Raw genomic sequence first — 19064 nt, 5'->3', positions numbered from 1 at the left:
TTTTTTTCATTCGAAATAGATTTCTTACAGCTTTAGAGATACCTTTTCATAGTCGAGGTACTCTAACTCAAAACCCAAATTAGCAACTTTAAAGCTGGATTTTCTAAAAGCTTAGTTGAATTTTTCAAAAGCTTATAACCTTATTCATGACTTCTACACTTTTGCTTTTTTTTATTCGATGGAAAAGTAAGGAAATTTGATCATCACCTTAAGACCTTAATTTTATTCTCGTTTTTTTTTTCAGAATATTCTACTTTAAACCGCTATAGCTTTGTTGCTATTGTTATTAGCAAGCTAAAGTTTAGATTTTCTTAAAGCTGAGACCCTGGCCCATAACATCTTCGTACATTATTTTCTAATCAGATGAATTGTTTAGAAAATCAGATGAGATTAAAAGTGAGGAAATCTGATCATCTTATTAAGTCTTAGATTTTTTTCAAAATACTCTACTTTAAATAGCAAAAGCTTTGTAGGTATACTTACTAGCAGGCTAAAGTTAAGATTTTCTAAAAGCTTAGACCCTGTTCCATGACTTCTTCGTATATTGTTTTCTAATCTGATAAATAGTTTAGAGCATAAACTACTAACATTTATTCTCTTTTTTCAGAATACTCTACTTTAAACAGCTAAAGCTTTGCTGTTATTGTTATTAGCAAGCTGAAGTTTAGATTTTCTAAAAGCTTAGACCCTGGCCCATAACATCTTGGTACATTATTTTCTAATCAGACGTATAGTTTAGAGAATCAGATCAGACCAAAAGTAAAGAAATCTGATTATCTTATTAATTACTAAAATGTATTTTCTTTTCAAAATACTCTACTTTAAACCGCTAGAGCTTTGTTGGTTTTCTTACTAGCAAGCTTAACTTTAGATTTTCTAAAAGCTTAGACCCTGGCTGATAACTTCTTCGTACATTGTTTTCAAATTAGATGAATAGTTTAGCAAATCAGATCACTGTACTAAAACCTTTTAATTTTTCTCGAGTTTTTGAACTACTGTAGTTGAAAGCTCTAAAAGCTTCGTCTTTATGCGAACTGCAAGTTGAAAGCTATATTTTCAGAAAGCTTACTTCGTGATCTATTAACTATTTTAGTGCAGCCTATAGACAAGACTCTTTTGTCCAGATTATAGAGAAGACTATAAGTCCAGACTATTAACAAAACTATAGATCATGCAATAGAAAAGACTATAATCCAGACTATAGGGAAGTATATAGTTCTGACTACAATACTGACAGTAGGCAAGTCTACAGTCCCAGCAATAGGCAAGTCTATAATACGGATTGTTGGTAGTGTTGAAAGTCAGGCATTAGTCCAGACTCAATATTTGGCTACATACAAACCTTTTGGCCAGACTTGACTTTTAAAAAGACTGTAGTACCGGCGATCTATAGCTTTGAACTTTTTCTTTTGAAGTTTTAATTGCGTTAACGGTTTTAGTTTTTAACTTTGTAACTGTTAATTGCTTTTTAATCTCCATTTTATAATCAAGATTTTTTTTATCAACAATTTGCTCGTGAATCACTTGTAAATTAACTCTCAAACTTTTTTATATTTAAAATCACTTTAATTGTCAATAAAATAATGACAAATAAAGAGACATGTAGAGCATAGAGATTATCGGGGCATAAGGTTTTGATTGCATATATATAATGCTTAAAATGGCGTTTAAATTGTTTTTTTCTTTTAGAAAAATTTGTTTTCCAATGAAGAAACAACATTAATCTTAATAAAGAAAGTTATGGTAATAGAGCAGCCAGATGTTTTGGTCTTTAAAGCCAATGATATGGCAACTTTAGACAAGATTTTGTTTTTTTTTCACATTCTCTAAATTACTCACTGGCATTTTTTTCCTTTAGCGGATATTTATATTAAATATAAATAACAATTTGTAAAAAAACAAATAAATCTTGTTAAATTTTTAAAGATTCAGGGCGTCACACCTTTCGGTTGTTTACCAGCCACATTATGTCTGTCCGAAATTTTCTTATCATTTAATGACTATTAAATGACATCCTTATATGACTGCGTTGTAAAAACAAAACACATTTTAAACTTATATTAGTCATGTTTTTCATATGGTGTACTTAATGATGATGTTTCCTTTAAACTGGTCACAAATCTTTTTCCTTTCACGGAATAACACACCCATGCCAGAGCAAATGGCATTGGCAACCTTTAAGGAATGCAGTTTAAGGCATTAAAATCAAAAGTATTCGTTTTCAGTGTGATCAACTGAAAGTGTTAATTAAAGTTCTTTAAAAACAATAACAATTTTCTCTTTAAAACCAAATGGTTACTTAAGTAATCGGTAGGTTTGTTTTTATCATAAAGCATCTAAATTAAATACCAAAACTAATGGTTACTTAACAATTTCAATAGTATGAAAAAATGCTAAAGAAATTGTGAAAAATTTTATATGGTTACTTAAGTAACCGGTTCTTGTTTTGTCCTAAAACACTTAAACCGTTCCTTATTTTATCTAAAATTCTTTAAATATAGTGAAAAAACTCTTAGAAGTATGAAAAAGTTAAAAAATTCAAGAAATCGTGAAAAATTTAAAAAGGTTATTTAAGTAACCGGTTCATATTTTGTCCTAAAACACTTAAACCGTTCCCTAATTCTTTTAAAATTTCTTAACTGTATTGGAAAAACTCTTAGAAGTATGAAAAAAGCTAAAAAATTAAAGAAATCGTAAAAAAATTTAAAATGGTTACTTAAGTAACCGGTTCTTGTTTTGTCCTAAAACACTTAAACCGTTCCTTATTTCATCTAAAATTCTTAAACTTTATTGGAAAAACTCTTAGAAGTATGAAAAAAGCTAAAAAATTCAAGAAATCGTGAAAATTCTAAATGGTTACTTAAGTAACCGGTTCATAAATAAAAAAATAAAAGTTAACAAAATTTTAAATAAAATATAAAAAGAGGAATTTGTTTCATTAACTTTTCTACAAAAATTTTATAAATATTACTTTGATAACATTGAGTAATCGGGTAACCACTTTACAATTTGTTGGAAAAATAGTAAATTTTTTATATATTTTTTATAGATCAAGGTAATTGAACATTTTTATGAGTTTTGTACAAAAAAATCAGCGGTTACTTGCAAAAAATTTAACGGTTACTTAAGTAACCGTTAAGTTTTTTTTTTTTTGGAAAATAAAAGAAAATCTGAGTTTTAATACATTCAATGGATTTAAATTTAAAAAAATTTAAATAAATCATATTTTTTTTTTTGAAAATATTACTGAGTAACCGAGTAACCAAGTAACCACTTGAAGATTTCTTAAGAAAAGTGGTTATTTTTATAAGGATTTGTTATAAAAAGAAAAATTACAACATTTTTATACGTTTTTCAGTAAAAAAATTAACGGTTACTTGTTAAAAATTTAACGGTTACTTAAGTAACCATTTTGGTTTTTGCCGTAACATGAAGAATATATGAGGTTTAATTACTTTCAATGGATTAACTTTTGGAAAAAATGTATTTAGTCAAATTATTCGTTAAACATTAATGAGTAACCGAGTAACCACTTTAAAAATATTTAAGTAACCATTTGGTTTTTGAAGGTAAACTAAAGGAAATGTGCATTTCAATTGCTTTAAAAGGATAATTATGTGGAATAAATTGAAATTAGTAGGATTTTTTTTAATATATTGATAAGTAACCGAGTAACCACTTTAAAATTTTGGAAATGTAGTTAATTTTATTGAGAATTGTTTAAAAAAGATAATTAAAAATATTTCTATTTGTTTTCTGATAAAAAAATTAACGGTTACTTGCTAAAAATTAAACGGTTACTTAAGTAACCATTTAGTTTTTAAGAGTAAAATGAAAGAAATTTGCATTTTAATAACTTTAAATGGATAATTATGTGGAAAAAACTAAAATTAGTGAAATTTTTTCTTCAAATATTCATGAGTAACCGAGTAGCCACTTTAAATTTTTAGAAAAGAAGAATTAATGTTTTTCAAAATTTGTTATAATGAGAACATTTAAAAGATTTCTATTATTTTTCTGATAAAAAAATTAACGGTTACTTGTTAAAAATTAAACGGGTACTTAAGTAACCGATTAACCACTTTAAGATTTCTGAAGAAAAACGTTAAATTTCGTAAGAATTTTGTTAATAAAACAGAATTTAAAACATTTTTTTAAGTTTTTTTACAAAAAATCAATCGATTACTTGTTCAAAATTTAATGATTACTCGAATAATCGTAAAATTTAAGTTTCTTGTTTGAAAAATTAGTTTAAATTAAAATTTATTTAAAATTTATTGAAATCTTTTAAATTTTTAGGAAAAAATTTAACGGTTACAAATTTTTCTTGGTTACTTAAGTAACCGAGTAACCACTTTAAGATTTCGGGAGAAAAATGTTAAATTTTATAAGAATTTGTTAAAAAATTGAATTTAAAACATTTTATAAGTTTTTTTTACAAAAAATCAATCGATTACTTGTTCAAAATTTAACGATTACTCGAATAATCGGAATAAGTAACCGAGTAACCACTTTAAGATTTCGAGAGAAAAATGTTAGATTTTAAAAGAATTTGTTAAAAAATATGATTCAGAACATTTTTATAAGTTTTTTTTTTTACAAAAAATCAATCGATTACTTGTTCAAAATTTAACAATTACTCGAATAATCGTTAAATTTAAGTTTCTTGTTTAAATAATTATTTTATTGAAATCTGTTAAGTTTTTTTTAAGAAAAAATGTTAACGTTTACTCGTTATATAAACTTTTCTTTAGTTTGTTTATAGTAGAAGTTAGTTAATTTATGTTAACCTAAAAAAAGTGTTCAATGTATAAACCGGTTAACCCTTAATACAACATTTTAGCATTTAATCTAGTATTTTGAATGCCAAATTTAAATCAAATACCATGATTTTGTTTTTTTTTTTGGTTTTGTGTTAATAAACATAAACGCCAAAACTCAACTTCAGGTGACAATGACCCCAACTTTAGATTTGTAGTTGTTGTTATTGTTGTTGTTTTCTTTGGATTTTATGCGCTCAGGTAGTTTTGCTTTTTAATAATGCGATTTGTCATCAAACCAAAAAAAACAACAACAACAACAACAAATTCTTAAAATTTTTTTATTGCACTTAACATTTAACACAATCAAAATGCGTCACTTTAATGTTTCACCAAGAAGATTGCAAAATGTTGTTATTTGTTTTTGTAATGAAATTAATTGCGTATTGTTTTTTTGAAATTACTTTTGGTTTTTACAGATAAATTGTCAAAAAAAAAAATTGTGCATTTTTTTTTGTTATTTTAATTAACAATCAAGGTCGGTCAGTGTTATAGATAAGGTTTGAGGACAAAGAAAGCTATAAACAAGGAGGGGGGGTGGGGTGAGACAATTACGAAGGAAAAGTACCCGAAATGTTTAAAACAAAATTTGTGTGTGTAGCTCATTAAATTCTTATTAATACAACAACAAATATGAAAAAAAAAATAATTAAAAAAATTTGTTTCAATGCAAATGACGTTTGTTTTGTTATTGTTGTTGGTTATGTCAAAATAAAATAAAAATTATAAAGAAAACACAAAAAATAATGTCATTCAACTGTATTGCTGTGTTTTTTTTATTGTATTTTTATTTGATTTTTATGCATACATACTCACACACACTTGTATACATATATACTCTCTTTCTCTCATATGCATTACAAACCCACCAACAAATCCATATATAAACCAAGACTACGCCATTTTTTGCTGTTTTTTTCGCCCATTTTATAAATCACTGTCTTAAATTTCTTTGTAAATTTATAGAATTTATTTTAAAAATTTCTTTAATTTTTTTAAAAACTTAAAACAACAACAAAATCCTCTCTAATTTAAAGGAAAATTAAAAAAATAAATGAATATGCAGTCATGTTTGATAGCCTTTAACTTTGCCGTTATACCATATAAAGATTTAGAACTTAACTTTTCTGAAAGCTTAAATCCTGCTCTATGATATTCATCTAGATTTCATCTTAAATTCAGACTTTTCTTTCAGAAAATCTCTTAAGATTTGTCAAATTAAAAAAATCATAAAAATGTTTCCATTTTTTTTCGAAATGCTCATGTTTGATAGCCTACAACTTAGCTTATATTATATATATAAACATTAATACTTATATATTATGAAAGCTTAGGTTCTCCTCTAAGTTTATTACATAGAAAGCTTTTTAATAAAACTAATGGTTTAGAAAGTATGTGCAGATTTATGAAATTAAAATCAATTACAATTTTCTTTTGCATTTTAGCAAGATGGTCATGTTTGATAGCCTATAGAGCAGCCTGTATGTCATGCAGCTGTTTGTAACTTAACTTTTCTAAAAGCTTAACTCCTGCTCTATGATTTTCATATACATTATCTTTTATTCAGATAAATAGTTTAGAAAATCTCTTCAGATTTGTAAAATTATAAAAATCTATATTTTTCTTTAAATTAAAACGACATGGTCAGGTTTGATAGCCTTCAACTTAGCTTATATTACATATATAAACATTAAAACTTATATATTCTGAAAGCTTAGGTTCTCCTCTAAGTTTATTACATAGAAAGCTTTTTAATAAAAGTAATGGTTTAGAAAATCTGTTCATATTTATGAAATTAAAATCAATTACAATTTTCTTTTACATTTCAGCAAGATGGTCATGTTTGACAGCCTATAGAGCAGCATGCATGTCATGCAGACATTTGCAACGTAACTTTTCTGAAAGCTTAAGTCCTGCTTTATGATTTTCATATACTTTATCTTTTATTCAGATAAATAGTTTAGAAAATCATTTCAGATTTGTAAAATTATAAAAATCTATATTTTTCTTTAAATTAAAACGACATGGGCATGTTTGATAGCCTGCAACTTAGCTTATATTACATATATAAACATTAAAACTTATATATATTGAAAGTTTAGGTCCTTCTCTAAGTTTGTTTCATAGAAAGCTTTTTAATAAAACTAATGGTTTAGAAAATCTGTTCATATTTATGAAATTAAAATCAATTACAATTTTCTTTTACATTTCAGCAAGATGGTCATGTTTGACAGCCTATAGAGCAGCATGCATGTCATGCAGACATTTGCAACGTAACTTTTCTGAAAGCTTAAGTCCTGCTCTATGATTTTCATATACATTATCTTTTATTCAGATAATTTTTTTAGAAAATCTCTACAGATTTGTAAAATTATAAAAATCTATATTATTCTTTAAATTAAAACGATATGGGCATGTTTGATAGCCTACAACTTAGCTTATATTACATGTATAAACATTAAAACTTATATTTTCTGAAAGCTTAGGTCCTTCTCTAAGTTTATTATATAGAAAGCTTTAAGAAAAAACTAATGGTTTTGAAAATCTGTTTAGATTTTTAAAATTGAAATTATCTACATTTTTTTTTTAAATTTTACCAAGGTGGTCATGTTTGATAGCCTATGGAGCAGACTGTATGTCATGCAGAGGTTTTCAACATAACTTTTCTTAAAGCTTATGTCCTGCTCTATGATTTTCATATACATTATCTTTTATTCAGATAAATTGTTCAGAAAATCTCTTTAGATTTGTGAAATTAAAAAATTTATAAAAATTTTTTTAACCTTTAATGAAATGCTCATGTTTGATAGCCTGTAGCTTAGCTAATACTACATGTATAAGTTTGAAACTTTTATTTTCTGAAAGTTTAGGTCCTTTTCTAATGTTATTACATAAAAAGCTTTTTAATAGGACTAACAGTTTAGAAGATATGTTCAGCTTTATGAAACTGAAATCAACTACACTTTTTTTACTTTTTACCATTCTCGTCATGTTTGATAGCCTATAGAGCAGCCTGCATGTCATGCAGATGTTTGCAACTTAACTTTTCTGAAAGCTTAAGTCCTGCTCTATGATTTTCATGCTTATTATCTTTTATTCAGATAATTTTTTTTAGAAAATCTCTACAGATTTGTAAAATTATAAAAATCTATATTTTTCTTTAAATTAAAACGAGGTGGTCATATTTGATAACCTGTAGCTTAACCCACAGTCTTTGTAGAGTTTTGTAACTTAATTTTTCTGAAAGATTAGGTCCTCCTTTGTGTTTCTTATATACATTGTATTTTAATGGGACTTATAGTTTAGAAACTCTATTACAATTTTTGAAATCAAATTAAAGTAAAATATTCACTCAAATGTTAACCAGGAGGTAAGGTTTAATAGCCTAAAGCTCTGTCTCTACACCAATTAGGTATTTACAACTTAGCTTTTCTGAAAGCTTATGTCCTTTTCTATAATTTTTACCAACATTGTTTTTAAAACGGACTTATAGTTTACATTTGAAAAGTTTGACTTTTGTGCCCTCCCTTTGTTTATATCTGGAACTTGTATTTTATACTCTCGTTAAAGTTACAATTAAAATGTTATGATTGATATTTTTTGTTGTTTCAACCAAAAAGAAAAATGGAATTTAAACTCTCAACACTTTTGCACTCTTAAGTTCAACTACTTAAAAAAAGATTTTGTTTTAAAACTGGCTTTAACATGTTTTTATTACATATATTTAACTTTTTTTTCAAAAAAAAAATGTTAAATTAATTTAACAACTTTGTATACAACAAATGAACACATGCAAATAAATATAAAAAAAATTTAGTTAAAACAAGCTACAGTGGAACTAGAATTACAATAAAGTAATTATAATAAAACAATTAAAACAAATCTATATTTTTTCATAAATTTAAACAAGGTGTTCATGTTTGATAACCTATAGCTTCTACTACATTTAATGTAGAGTTTTGCAACTTAAGGTTTCTGAAAGCTTGGGTTCTCCTCTGTGATTCTGATTTACATTGTTTTGAATTCGACTTTCGAAATTCTCTTTACAATTCGAAAACGAATTTAAATAAAATGTTTTATTATTCTTTTCCAAGGTAGTCCAAGTTTGATGGGCTATAACTTCAGCTGTGTTCCAGCTATTTGCATAAAAGTTATATTATTTGAAAGCTTAAATCCTTTGCTATAACTTCTTTGAATATCATTTTGCTCTTAAACTTATGTTTTAAAAGATTTATTCACATTTGTAGAGGTTATAAAAAAGGCTTTTTTTCTTTAAAGAGTTACTTATGTTTGACAGCTTAAAGTTAAATTTGTTGTAAAGCTAAAAGCTTTAAAGCTCAACATTTACTGAAAGCTTAATTCCTCAGTTTATGATTTTTGCAATCACATTAATAGCTTTTAACATTTATCATATTTTTACACCATTTTTTTACTTTATTCTCGAGGTGACCATGTTTGACAGTCTATAGATCCAGTTAGAATCTAACTAGGGATTTCAAACTTAACTTTTTTGAAAGCTTAGGTCTTCCTTTACGATTTAGGTTTACATTATTATCGATTTGCACTTACAGTTTTGAAAATCTATTGAAATTTTTTAAATTTAAAAAAAATGAAAATTTTTTAGACTTTTTCTCAAGATGGTCATGTTTGAAAGCCCGCATGACAGCTTGTATGACAGCTAGAGGTTTATAATTAAACTTTTCCGAAAGCTTAGGTCCTTCTCTATGATTTTCATTCATATTATTTTCTAGTTGGACTTATAATTAGAAAAATCGATGGAATATCTTAAAACTTTTTAAAAATTGAATATTCTTAAGTTTTTCTCAAGGAGGTTACGTTTGAAAGCCCGTATGACAACTTGTATGGCAGTTAGATGTTTATAACATAACTTTTCAGATAGCTTAGGTCTTCGTCTATGCTTTTGTTTTACATTTTTTACGATTTGGACTAAAAATTTTAATAATCTTTTGAAATTTGTAAAATTTTCAAAAACCTAAAAAATGTTCAGTTTTTTCTCAAGGCGGACATGTTTGAAAGGTCATATGTAAGTTTGTATAGCAGCTAGATGTCTATAATTTAGCTTTTCTGAAAGCTTAGGTCCTCCTCTATGATTTTGATTTACATTATTTTCCAGTTGGACTCATAGCTTAGAAAATCTATTGAAATTTGTAAAAGTATAAAAACACTGAACAATTTTGATTTTTTCTAAAGGTGGTCATGTTTGAAAGCCTGTATGTCAATGGATATTGCAACTGGGTGGTTGAAACTTAAGTTTTTAAAAAGCTTATGTCCTCCTCTATATTTTTCGGTTACATTATTTCCAGTTGGACCCATAACTTAGAAAATCAATAGAAATTTGTAAAAAAACGCTTAACAATTTTGATTTTTTCTCTAAGTACTGATGTTTGATGCCCTGCATAACAGCTTGTATTACAACTAAAAGTTTACAACTTCAGTTTTCGAAAAGCTTAGGTCCTCTTTTATGATTTTCATTAATATATTTTCTAATTGGATTATTTTTTGAAAAAATTGTTTAACATTTTTAAAATATTTTAAAAGCTAAAAAGTTGTAAGTTTTAATTCTCAAAGTGCCGATGTTTGAAAGCCTGTATGACAGCTGGTATGGCAGCTAGTTGTTTATATTTTAACTTTTCAGAAAGCTTAGGTCCTTCTCTATGATTTTCATTTACAGTGTTTAAGTCTTTGGCCTAATTGTTTGGAAAATCGTTACAAATTTGTAAAATGTTGTAAAAGCTGAAAAATTGTTATTTTTTCTTAAAGTGCTGTTGTTTGAAAGCCTATATGACAGCGGCTATTGCAACAAAATGTTACAAACTTACATTTTTTGAAAGCTTCGATCCTCCTCTATGATTCTATGTACTTTACTTCTTAATTGTCCTAAATTTTTATAAGATCTTCCTATTTACTTGTAAAATTGAAAAATTCTAAAATTTGCTAAAATATTTTTGATTAAAACATGTTTGATACTCTGTAGCTCATGCTGTATGAGGTCTAAAAGGGTTTAAATTGCAATTATCTGAAAGCTTGGAATCTTCGTTAAGATTTTTCGTATATATAGACTTTCAATCTCTGCTATATTTTACAGGTTGTCTTAACCACTGTACTTTAGTATTCTAAAGTTGTTTTTAGCTTAATTTGTTGTTGTTGCTTACTTGACTGTTTTTTTTTTCATACAATTATAGCCTTTATTATTGTTATTATTGGTTAATAATGTTGTTTTTGTTGTTATTTTCTTTTTGACTAAACAAGTCTACGAAAAAAAATTGTGTTTTTTTTTTTGCTGCTGCTGCTGTTAATGTTAAAGAGTAGAACGCAACCTGACGTGACGTGATTTGCCGCCTGAAAAACTTGTTTGAGAGTAGTTGTCGGGGGAAAAAAGAACATATTGTATTTTATTTTAGAATTTTGTTTTTGTAATTTTCATTCTAAATAACATAATCATATGTATTCAAGAGGTGTTTTTTTTTCATAATATTATGAACAAGTAGTAAAATTATTTTTTTTTTAATTTTTCTAAATTTTTTTTTTTTTTTGGTTGGTTGAGTAAAAATTATTTTGTTTTTCTTTGTCGCCTGTCGTTTTAACGTTGTGTAGAGTTAATTATAATAACGTGATGTCTGTCTGTCTGTCGTCGTTAATGACCATCATAGAGGAATTGTCATATAATTTACGTATGAGTATGAGCAATGTACTTAATAAATACTACATTGTTGTATGTATGTATGTGTGTAATAGTATGTTGTGTTATTCATAATTTTGTTGTTTTATTTTCAGTTTCTTATTCTTGTTCTTCTTTTGTTGAAGCCATTATTATTATTATTAAAAACAGTGTTGTATTTATGTTCTATATGTACATATGTATGTCTTTCTAATATTATTGTCATTGTTGTTGTTGTTATTTTTTATTCATTCCATCAATCTCTTCTTCCGCCCTTTTGCTTTCAACTGACAAACTAAACTGTCTGTCTGTCTTTCGTTTTTTTTTCTATATTTTTCTTTAATTATTGTGTGAAATTATGCGTCTTTTTACGATTTACACTTAGAATTTGTTAAACTAGACAATTTCCTGTTAATAATAATTATATTATTCATTTTTAATTGAGAGATTTTTAAGAAATTTTCTCTCAGTGTGTATTCGCTCTATACAGGTATTTTAAAACTTTGAATAGGTTTCTTTACAGTAATCATGGAAATATAGCTAAACTATTAGAGTGATTGCAAAGAGGAGGACTTAAGCTTTCAGAAAATATATATTTGAGTGAATCTGTTGTAGTACAGCCTAAGCTACAGGCTGTCAAACATAAACACTTCAAACATAAACACTTCTTTTATAACTTTTTAAAATGTTATAGATTTTTTAAAATATTGGACCTAATGCCGGGCCATGTTGGTGGATATAGTAGAGAAGGTCTTTAGATTTTAGAATATATATGTTGCAGTCACCCTGTTGCAATACAGCTTAAGCTACAGGCTGTCAAACGTAAGCATTTCAAACATTAAAACTTTTTTTATAACTTTTAAAAATATTATAGATTTTTTAAAATATTAAACCGATTACCGGCCCATGTTGGTGGATTTAATAGAAAAGGTCTTTAGCTTTCATAAAATATAATTTTGTTGCACCCTGTAATAGAACATACTGTTCTATTAAGTGTCAAACATGAGCAACTCAAATTTAAAAACCTATTTTATAACTTTTATAAATGTAAGGAAATTTTTTAAAATATTGTACCGATTGCCAGACAATGTAGATGGAAATTATAGACGAGGTCTTAAGCTTACAGAAAATATAGTTTTGTTTCACCCTGTCGAAATACAGGGTGTTTTATAGAGTGTCAAACATAAGTAACTCAAATATAAAAATCTATTTCAGAACTTTTATAAATGTAAGAAAATTTTTCAAAATATTACGCCTAATGCCGGTCCATATTGGTGGGTATCATAAAGAAGGACTTAAGCTTTCAGAAAATATAACATTGTTTCACTCTTTGCAAATACAGGGTTTTCTATAGGGTGTCAAACATGAGCAACTCAAAAACAGAAACTTATATCATAACTTTTATAAATGTATATATATTTTCTAAAATATTGGACCGATTGCCGTTCCATGTTGGTGGATATCATATCAGAAGTTCTTTAGCTTTCAGAAAATATAACTTTGTTTCACCCTGTACATAATACAGGGTATTCTATAGAGTGTCAAAAACTCAAATTTAAAAAATCTATTTTAAAACTTTTATAAACATACGAATATTTCCTAAAGTATTGCACCAATTGCCGAACAATATTATTGCAAATCATAAAGAAGGACTTAAGCTTTCAGAAAATATAAGTTTCATTTAAATTGCTGGTGTACAAGGTAAGCCACTGTAAGGCAAAGTCAAGTACTTAGAGTGTAAAAAAAACTTTGTCAAGAAAGTTTTATTGTCTCTCTCCTCGCTTTCTCTATTTACATTAATGTAGGTATAAATCTTAGAGCAGGATTTAAGCTTTCTGAAAACTTAACTTTGAACACACTAGTTGGTATACAAAGAGAGTTATAGTCTTTTAAAGTGAACCACCTCTAGTATCAGAAACCTGGTTTTTTAATTAAATTTAAATTTACAAATGTTTGTATATTTTCTTAGCTATAGTTCCAATGTTAAAATTTATATTGATGAAGTTATAGAGGAGGACTTAAGCTTTCAGAAAATATAACTTTCAGTAGCATGGCTGCTGTACAAGGTGAGCTACACTAAGGCAAAGTCAAGCATATAGAGTGCGAAAAAAACACTTTGTAAAGAAAGTTTTATGATATCTTTCCTTCTTTTGCTTTGTTTACATTTTTAGCTTAAATGCAACTCTGTGTGCAAAACAGTGATGCCAAGTTTTAACTAAAACAAGGCAATTTAGTAATATTTTTTGCTATTTTTTTTTTTGCAAAATTAAGATAAAATCTAAAAAATTAAACTATTTTGAATAATTTTACACAGAAACACATTCTAAAACATGTTTAAAAGTGAAACACATACATTTGTAGAGTAAAAAACCAATTCGTTTTTGTCTGCTTTTGAAAAATAATTAACTTTTGACTGGGTTTTTTTTCTCTCCTTCTTTTTCTTCTGCTTTACCAAGTTCTTCTATCAACCTGAGTGTCTGTTAACTTGGCTTGTTAAGCGCTTTTTTTAGAGGTTGTTTTCATAAGTGTGTGTTTTTTTGTTATTTTAGTATTTCAGTTTAAAGTCGCGCACAAAGAATTTGAGTCTCAGAAATCACGCTTTGAATAAATTGTTTTTTTTATTTTCATATAATTTTGTTGTTGTTTTTGTTTTTTGTGTCTTGACTGTTTTTATACATATTTTTTTAGTGATACCAAATTAAACATTAACCTGTTTTGTTTTTAAGACCGGTTTAAACTTATATAGATTCTTATTGTTAAAAAAAAAACTTTTATTTATACGAAAATGAACAGAAAATAATAATAATAAAAAAACTTTGCTTAATCATCATTATGAAACTCTTCATTTTTCAACACAAAAATACAAAAAACCAATTAAATGGAATTTTTGTTAACAAAAGTTCTTAAAACAACTTTAAATCAAAACGCAAAAAACCAGTAAATATTGTGGCCTTAAAATTATGTCAAAAAAAATCTTCCAAAAATAATTAACTAAAAATCCTCAATTTCCCTTTAGCACTTTATTTGTACATCCCCACACATAAAACGCTTTTATACTTTTCAAGATCAAAAAAAAGTATAAAAGAAAAAATTTCTTTTCAAAATCTGTTTCCAAATGATGAAACGACGTTGGTCTAATAATGGCGGTTTTGCCGCTTTAAAAATGTTAGAAGAATCCTCCTCAGAAGTTACCTCCTCCTCAAATGGTCTGGTCTTGTCATCGGATATAAATATGTCACCTTCCTCGTTGGATTCACCCGTATATGGCGATCAGGAAATGTGGCTGTGTAACGATTCAGCTTCATATAATAACAGTCATCAGCATAGTGTTATAACTTCGCTGCAGGGCTGCACCTCATCATTGCCGGCCCAAACAACCATTATACCTCTGTCAGCTTTACCCAATTCCAATAATGCCTCCCTGAATAATCAAAATCAAAATTATCAAAATGGTAATTCCATGAATACAAATTTATCGGTTAACACAAATAACAGTGTTGGAGGAGGTGGAGGTGGTGGTGGTGTTGGTGTACCCGGTATGACTTCACTCAATGGTCTGGGTGGTGGTGGTGGTGGCAGTCAAGTGAATAATCACAATCACAGCCACAATCATTTACACCATAATAGCAACAGTAATCACAGTAATAGCAGTTCCCACCACACAAATGGCCACATGGGTATTGGCGGCGGTGGTGGTGGTGGCTTATCGGTCAATATTAATGGTCCCAATATCGTTAGCAATGCCCAACAGTTAAACTCGTTACAGGCCTCACAAAATGGCCAAGTTATTCATGCCAATATTGGCATTCACAGTATCATCAGTAATGGATTAAATCATCATCACCATCATCATATGAATAACAGTAGTATGATGCATCATACACCCAGATCTGAATCAGCTAATTCCATATCATCAGGTGAGTTAAAGAGAAGAATTGTGAAATAGTTGTTAGTTATAAGGAAATTAAAGGACTTTCTTTGAATTTAACCTATTGTTGATCAGCTAGGTCACTATAGTTTAAATCTGTTCAAGATAAGTTCTAGTTTAGTTCTGGATCAGTTCTGGTTTCGTTCTAGTTCAGTTCTAGTTCAGTTCTAGTTCAGTTCTAGTTCAGTTCTAGTTCAGTTCAAGTTCAGTTCTAGTTCAGTTCTAGTTCAGTTCTAGTTCAGTTCTAGTTCAGTTCTAGTTCAGTTCTAGTTCAGTTCTAGTTCAGTTTTAGTTCAGTTCTAGTTCAGTTCTAGTTCAGTTCTAGTTCAGTTCTAGTTCAGTTCTAGTTCAGTTCTAGTCCAGTTCTAGTTCAGTTCTAGTTCAGTTCTAATTCAATTCTAGTTCAGTTCTAGTTTAGTTCTAGTTCAGTTCTAGTTCAGTTCTAGTTCAGTTCTAGTTCAGTTCTAGTTCAGTTCTAGTTCAGTTCTAGTTCAGTTCTAGTTCAGATCTAGTTCAGTTCTAGTTCAGTTCTAGTTCAGTTCTAGTTCAGTTCTAGCTCTGTTCTAGTTCTGCTGTAGTTCTGTTCTAGTTCTGTTCTATTCTAGTTATGTTCTAGTTCAGTTCTAGTTCAGTTCTAGTTCAGTTCTAGTTCAGTTCTAGTTCAGTTCTAGATCAGTTCTAGTTCAGTTCTAGTTCAGTTCTAGTTCAGTTCTAGTTCAGTTCTAGTTCAGTTCTAGTTCAGTTCTAGTTCAGTTCTAGTTCAGTTCTAGTTCAGTTCTAGTTCAGTTCTAGTTCAGTTCTAGTTCAGTTCTAGTTCAGTTCTAGTTCAGTTCTAATTCAGTTGTAGTTCAGTTCTAGTTTATCTAGTTTAGTTCTAGTTCAGTTCTAGTTCAGTTCAGTTCTAGTTCAGTTCTAGTTCAGTTCTAGATCAGTTCTAGGTCAGTTCTAGTTCAGTTCTAGTTCAGTTCTAGTTTAGTTCTAGTTCAGTTTTAGTTCAGTTCTAGTTCAGTTCTAGTTCCGTTCTAGTTCAGTTCTAGTTCAGTTCTAGTTCAGTTTTAATTCAGTTCTAGTTCAGTTCCAGTATAGTTCTAATTCAGTTTTAGTTCAGTTCTAGTTCAGTTCCAGTTCAGTTCTAGTTCAGTTCTAGTTCAGTTCTAGTTGAGTTCTAGTTCAGTTCTAGTTCAGTTCTAGTTCAGTTCTAGTTCAGTTCTAGTTCAGTTCTAGTTCAGTTCTAGTTCAGTTCTAGTTCAGTTCTAGTTCAGTTCTAGTTCAGTTCTAGTTCAGTTCTAGTTCAGTTCTAGTTCAGTTCTAGTTGAGTTCTAGTTCAGTTCTAGTTCAGTTCTAGTTTAGCTCCAGTTCAGATCTAGCTCTGTTCCAGTCCAGTTCTAGTTCAGTTCTACAACTATTCTAGTTCAGTTCTTCATTTAAATAAAGACTATAGTAAATTAAAAGGTGTATGCAGTTTTTTTGTATTTTACATTTATGACATATTAAATCGCCTTGAAAATATTGGGAAAATTGTTCAATATTGACTATATGTACATATATTGTGATATTTACTTAGTAGCCAACCTTGATATTGAGTCCTTGACCAACTGACATATTGTACTTTACCTAGTTTTTAAATAATAATTGAAAAAAAAACATAGTGCAGTATACACAAATAAACTAGATCAAGGAAATTTAGGACAGGGTCAACAGAAAATATATAGAAAAATGTTTAATAAAAACAAAATTTTTATTAAATATTTGTATAAGAATTTTTTAATACAAAAATAATTTTTTAATAAAACAAGAATTTTTAATAATTTTGTTAAATTTTATTGAATTTTTCTTAAAATTTAAAATTAAGAAAAAAAATATTGAAAACAAAACAACAAAAAAAACCAAGTGCATCATACATAACTTACCTTGTCCTCCGTGACAATGATGCACTTACGTTAGGTCAAATATTACACTCGTAACCTAAATACGTTAAAAATACGAGAGATTTTTTTTTGACTCTCAATTAGACTTGTGACTTTTGTGAAGAGAGTAAGTTTTAGAAGAGAATGTGAAAAACAGTACATATATAGAAATGCATGCCTGTCCGCATGCATGCATCAATAAACTGTTTGTTATGTTTATTTCTTGTTGGATTCTCTTGCTTTTTTTTTCATTCGTGTTCCTTCGTTAGTTTGCTGTAAAATGTAATGAAATGCCAACAACAATAATATTGTTGTAGTTACGAAGTTTAGTCGTTGAAAAACAAACATTGTGTGTTTAAAACGAACAAGCGGTCAAAGTCATCATGTGTTTGATTCGTTTATAAATAACACGAATGTATTTTGTTGTTGTTGTTGTTTTTGCTGTCTTTGCATATTTACTTTACATGAAGGACATTTTTCGCACTTGGGTAATTTTATATAGATTTTTTTTGTTATAAATGGTAGCACGCACACTTAAAAATATAAAAAAATTATAAAAATTACAATATTAATAAAACAACAACTAAAACAACCTTTAATAGAGAACTATCGACAGACATTTGAAATGTCAAATTTCATTTCCAACTTAAAATTTTAACCAAAAAACATCTTTAAAAAAAATTTATTTTATTAAAAAAAATCCTTTAAAATATTTTTTAAAAAAAATCTTTAATTTTCCTATTATATTTAAATATTTTTGTTTAAACAAAACAAAAACTGCAAAATTATAAATGGGGTGGACGAACTATTACCTCCATTTTACTAGTTTGTTTTCATTTAATTTTATTTAATTTGTATTTTTTATTTTAAATAAACAGCAAAAATTTAATATGTTTTTGTTGTTGTTTTTTAGAATATTTTTTTTACTGTTTTTTTTTTAGTAGTCATTGCACTCTCATGCACATGTTATTGGTTGGTTGGTTTAGTTCGGGTTCGTTCATTATTTATTTCGATTGTTTGTGTTGTTTGCAATTTATTCTTGACAAAAAAAAAAAAAAAAGAACAGAGCAGCTAAAGTATGAAATCAGTGTCAACATAAAATATCAAAGCATAGATTATAATCTAGTCTACTATAGACTAGACTAAAGGTTAGATTACAGTATAGACTAGACTCGATTCTAGTCTATTTTATAGTTTAGTCTATAGTATAGTCAAGTCTTTAGTCTAGTCTATAGTATAGTCTGTAGTCTAGTCTATAGTCTAGTCTATAGTCTAGTCTAGTCTATAGTCTAGAGCATAGATTATAATCTAGTCCACTATAGACTAGACTAAAGGTTAGATTATAGACTATAGACTTGACTCGATTCTAGTCTATTTTATAGTTTCGTCTATAGTATAGTCAAGTCTAGTCTTTAATATTGTCTATAGTCTAGTCTATAGTCTAGTCTATAGTCTAGTCTATAGTCTATAGTTTAGTTTATAGTCTAGTCTATAGTTTAGTCTATAGTCTAGTCTATAGTCTGGTCTATAGTCTAGTCTATAGTCTAGTCTATAGTCCAGTCTATAGTCTAGTCTATAGTCTAGCCTATAGTCTAGTCCATAGTTTAGTCGATAGTCCAGTTTATAGTTTAGTCGATAGTCTAGTCTATAGTCTAGTCTATAGTCTAGTCTATAGTCTAGTCTATAGTCTAGTCTATAGTCTAGTCTATAGTCTAGTCTATAGTCTAGTC

General features: G+C 27.9%; 2 protein-coding genes across 6 annotated transcripts in view; both read left to right on the top strand.

Annotated features, from left to right (window-relative positions):
- LOC111677271 (homeobox protein 5-like) overlaps positions 1 to 19064 on the top strand; it is a 162808-nt gene that overhangs the window by 64752 nt on the left and 78992 nt on the right. The window lies entirely within an intron of this gene.
- Positions 1 to 19064, top strand: part of LOC111686105 (ecdysone receptor) — a gene marked incomplete in the record, with an annotated part of 57734 nt that overhangs the window by 3038 nt on the left and 35632 nt on the right. The window contains 1 exon segment of the mRNA XM_046953633.1: positions 14516 to 15416. Within this exon segment, the coding sequence (XP_046809589.1) occupies positions 14615 to 15416 (802 nt within the window).

The sequence above is a fragment of the Lucilia cuprina genome, chromosome 6 (assembly GCF_022045245.1).
Source record: "Lucilia cuprina isolate Lc7/37 chromosome 6, ASM2204524v1, whole genome shotgun sequence".
Classification (NCBI taxonomy): domain Eukaryota; kingdom Metazoa; phylum Arthropoda; class Insecta; order Diptera; family Calliphoridae; genus Lucilia; species Lucilia cuprina.
The sequence above is the reverse complement of the archived record's forward strand: the minus strand, read 5'-3'. Positions and strand labels throughout refer to the sequence as shown.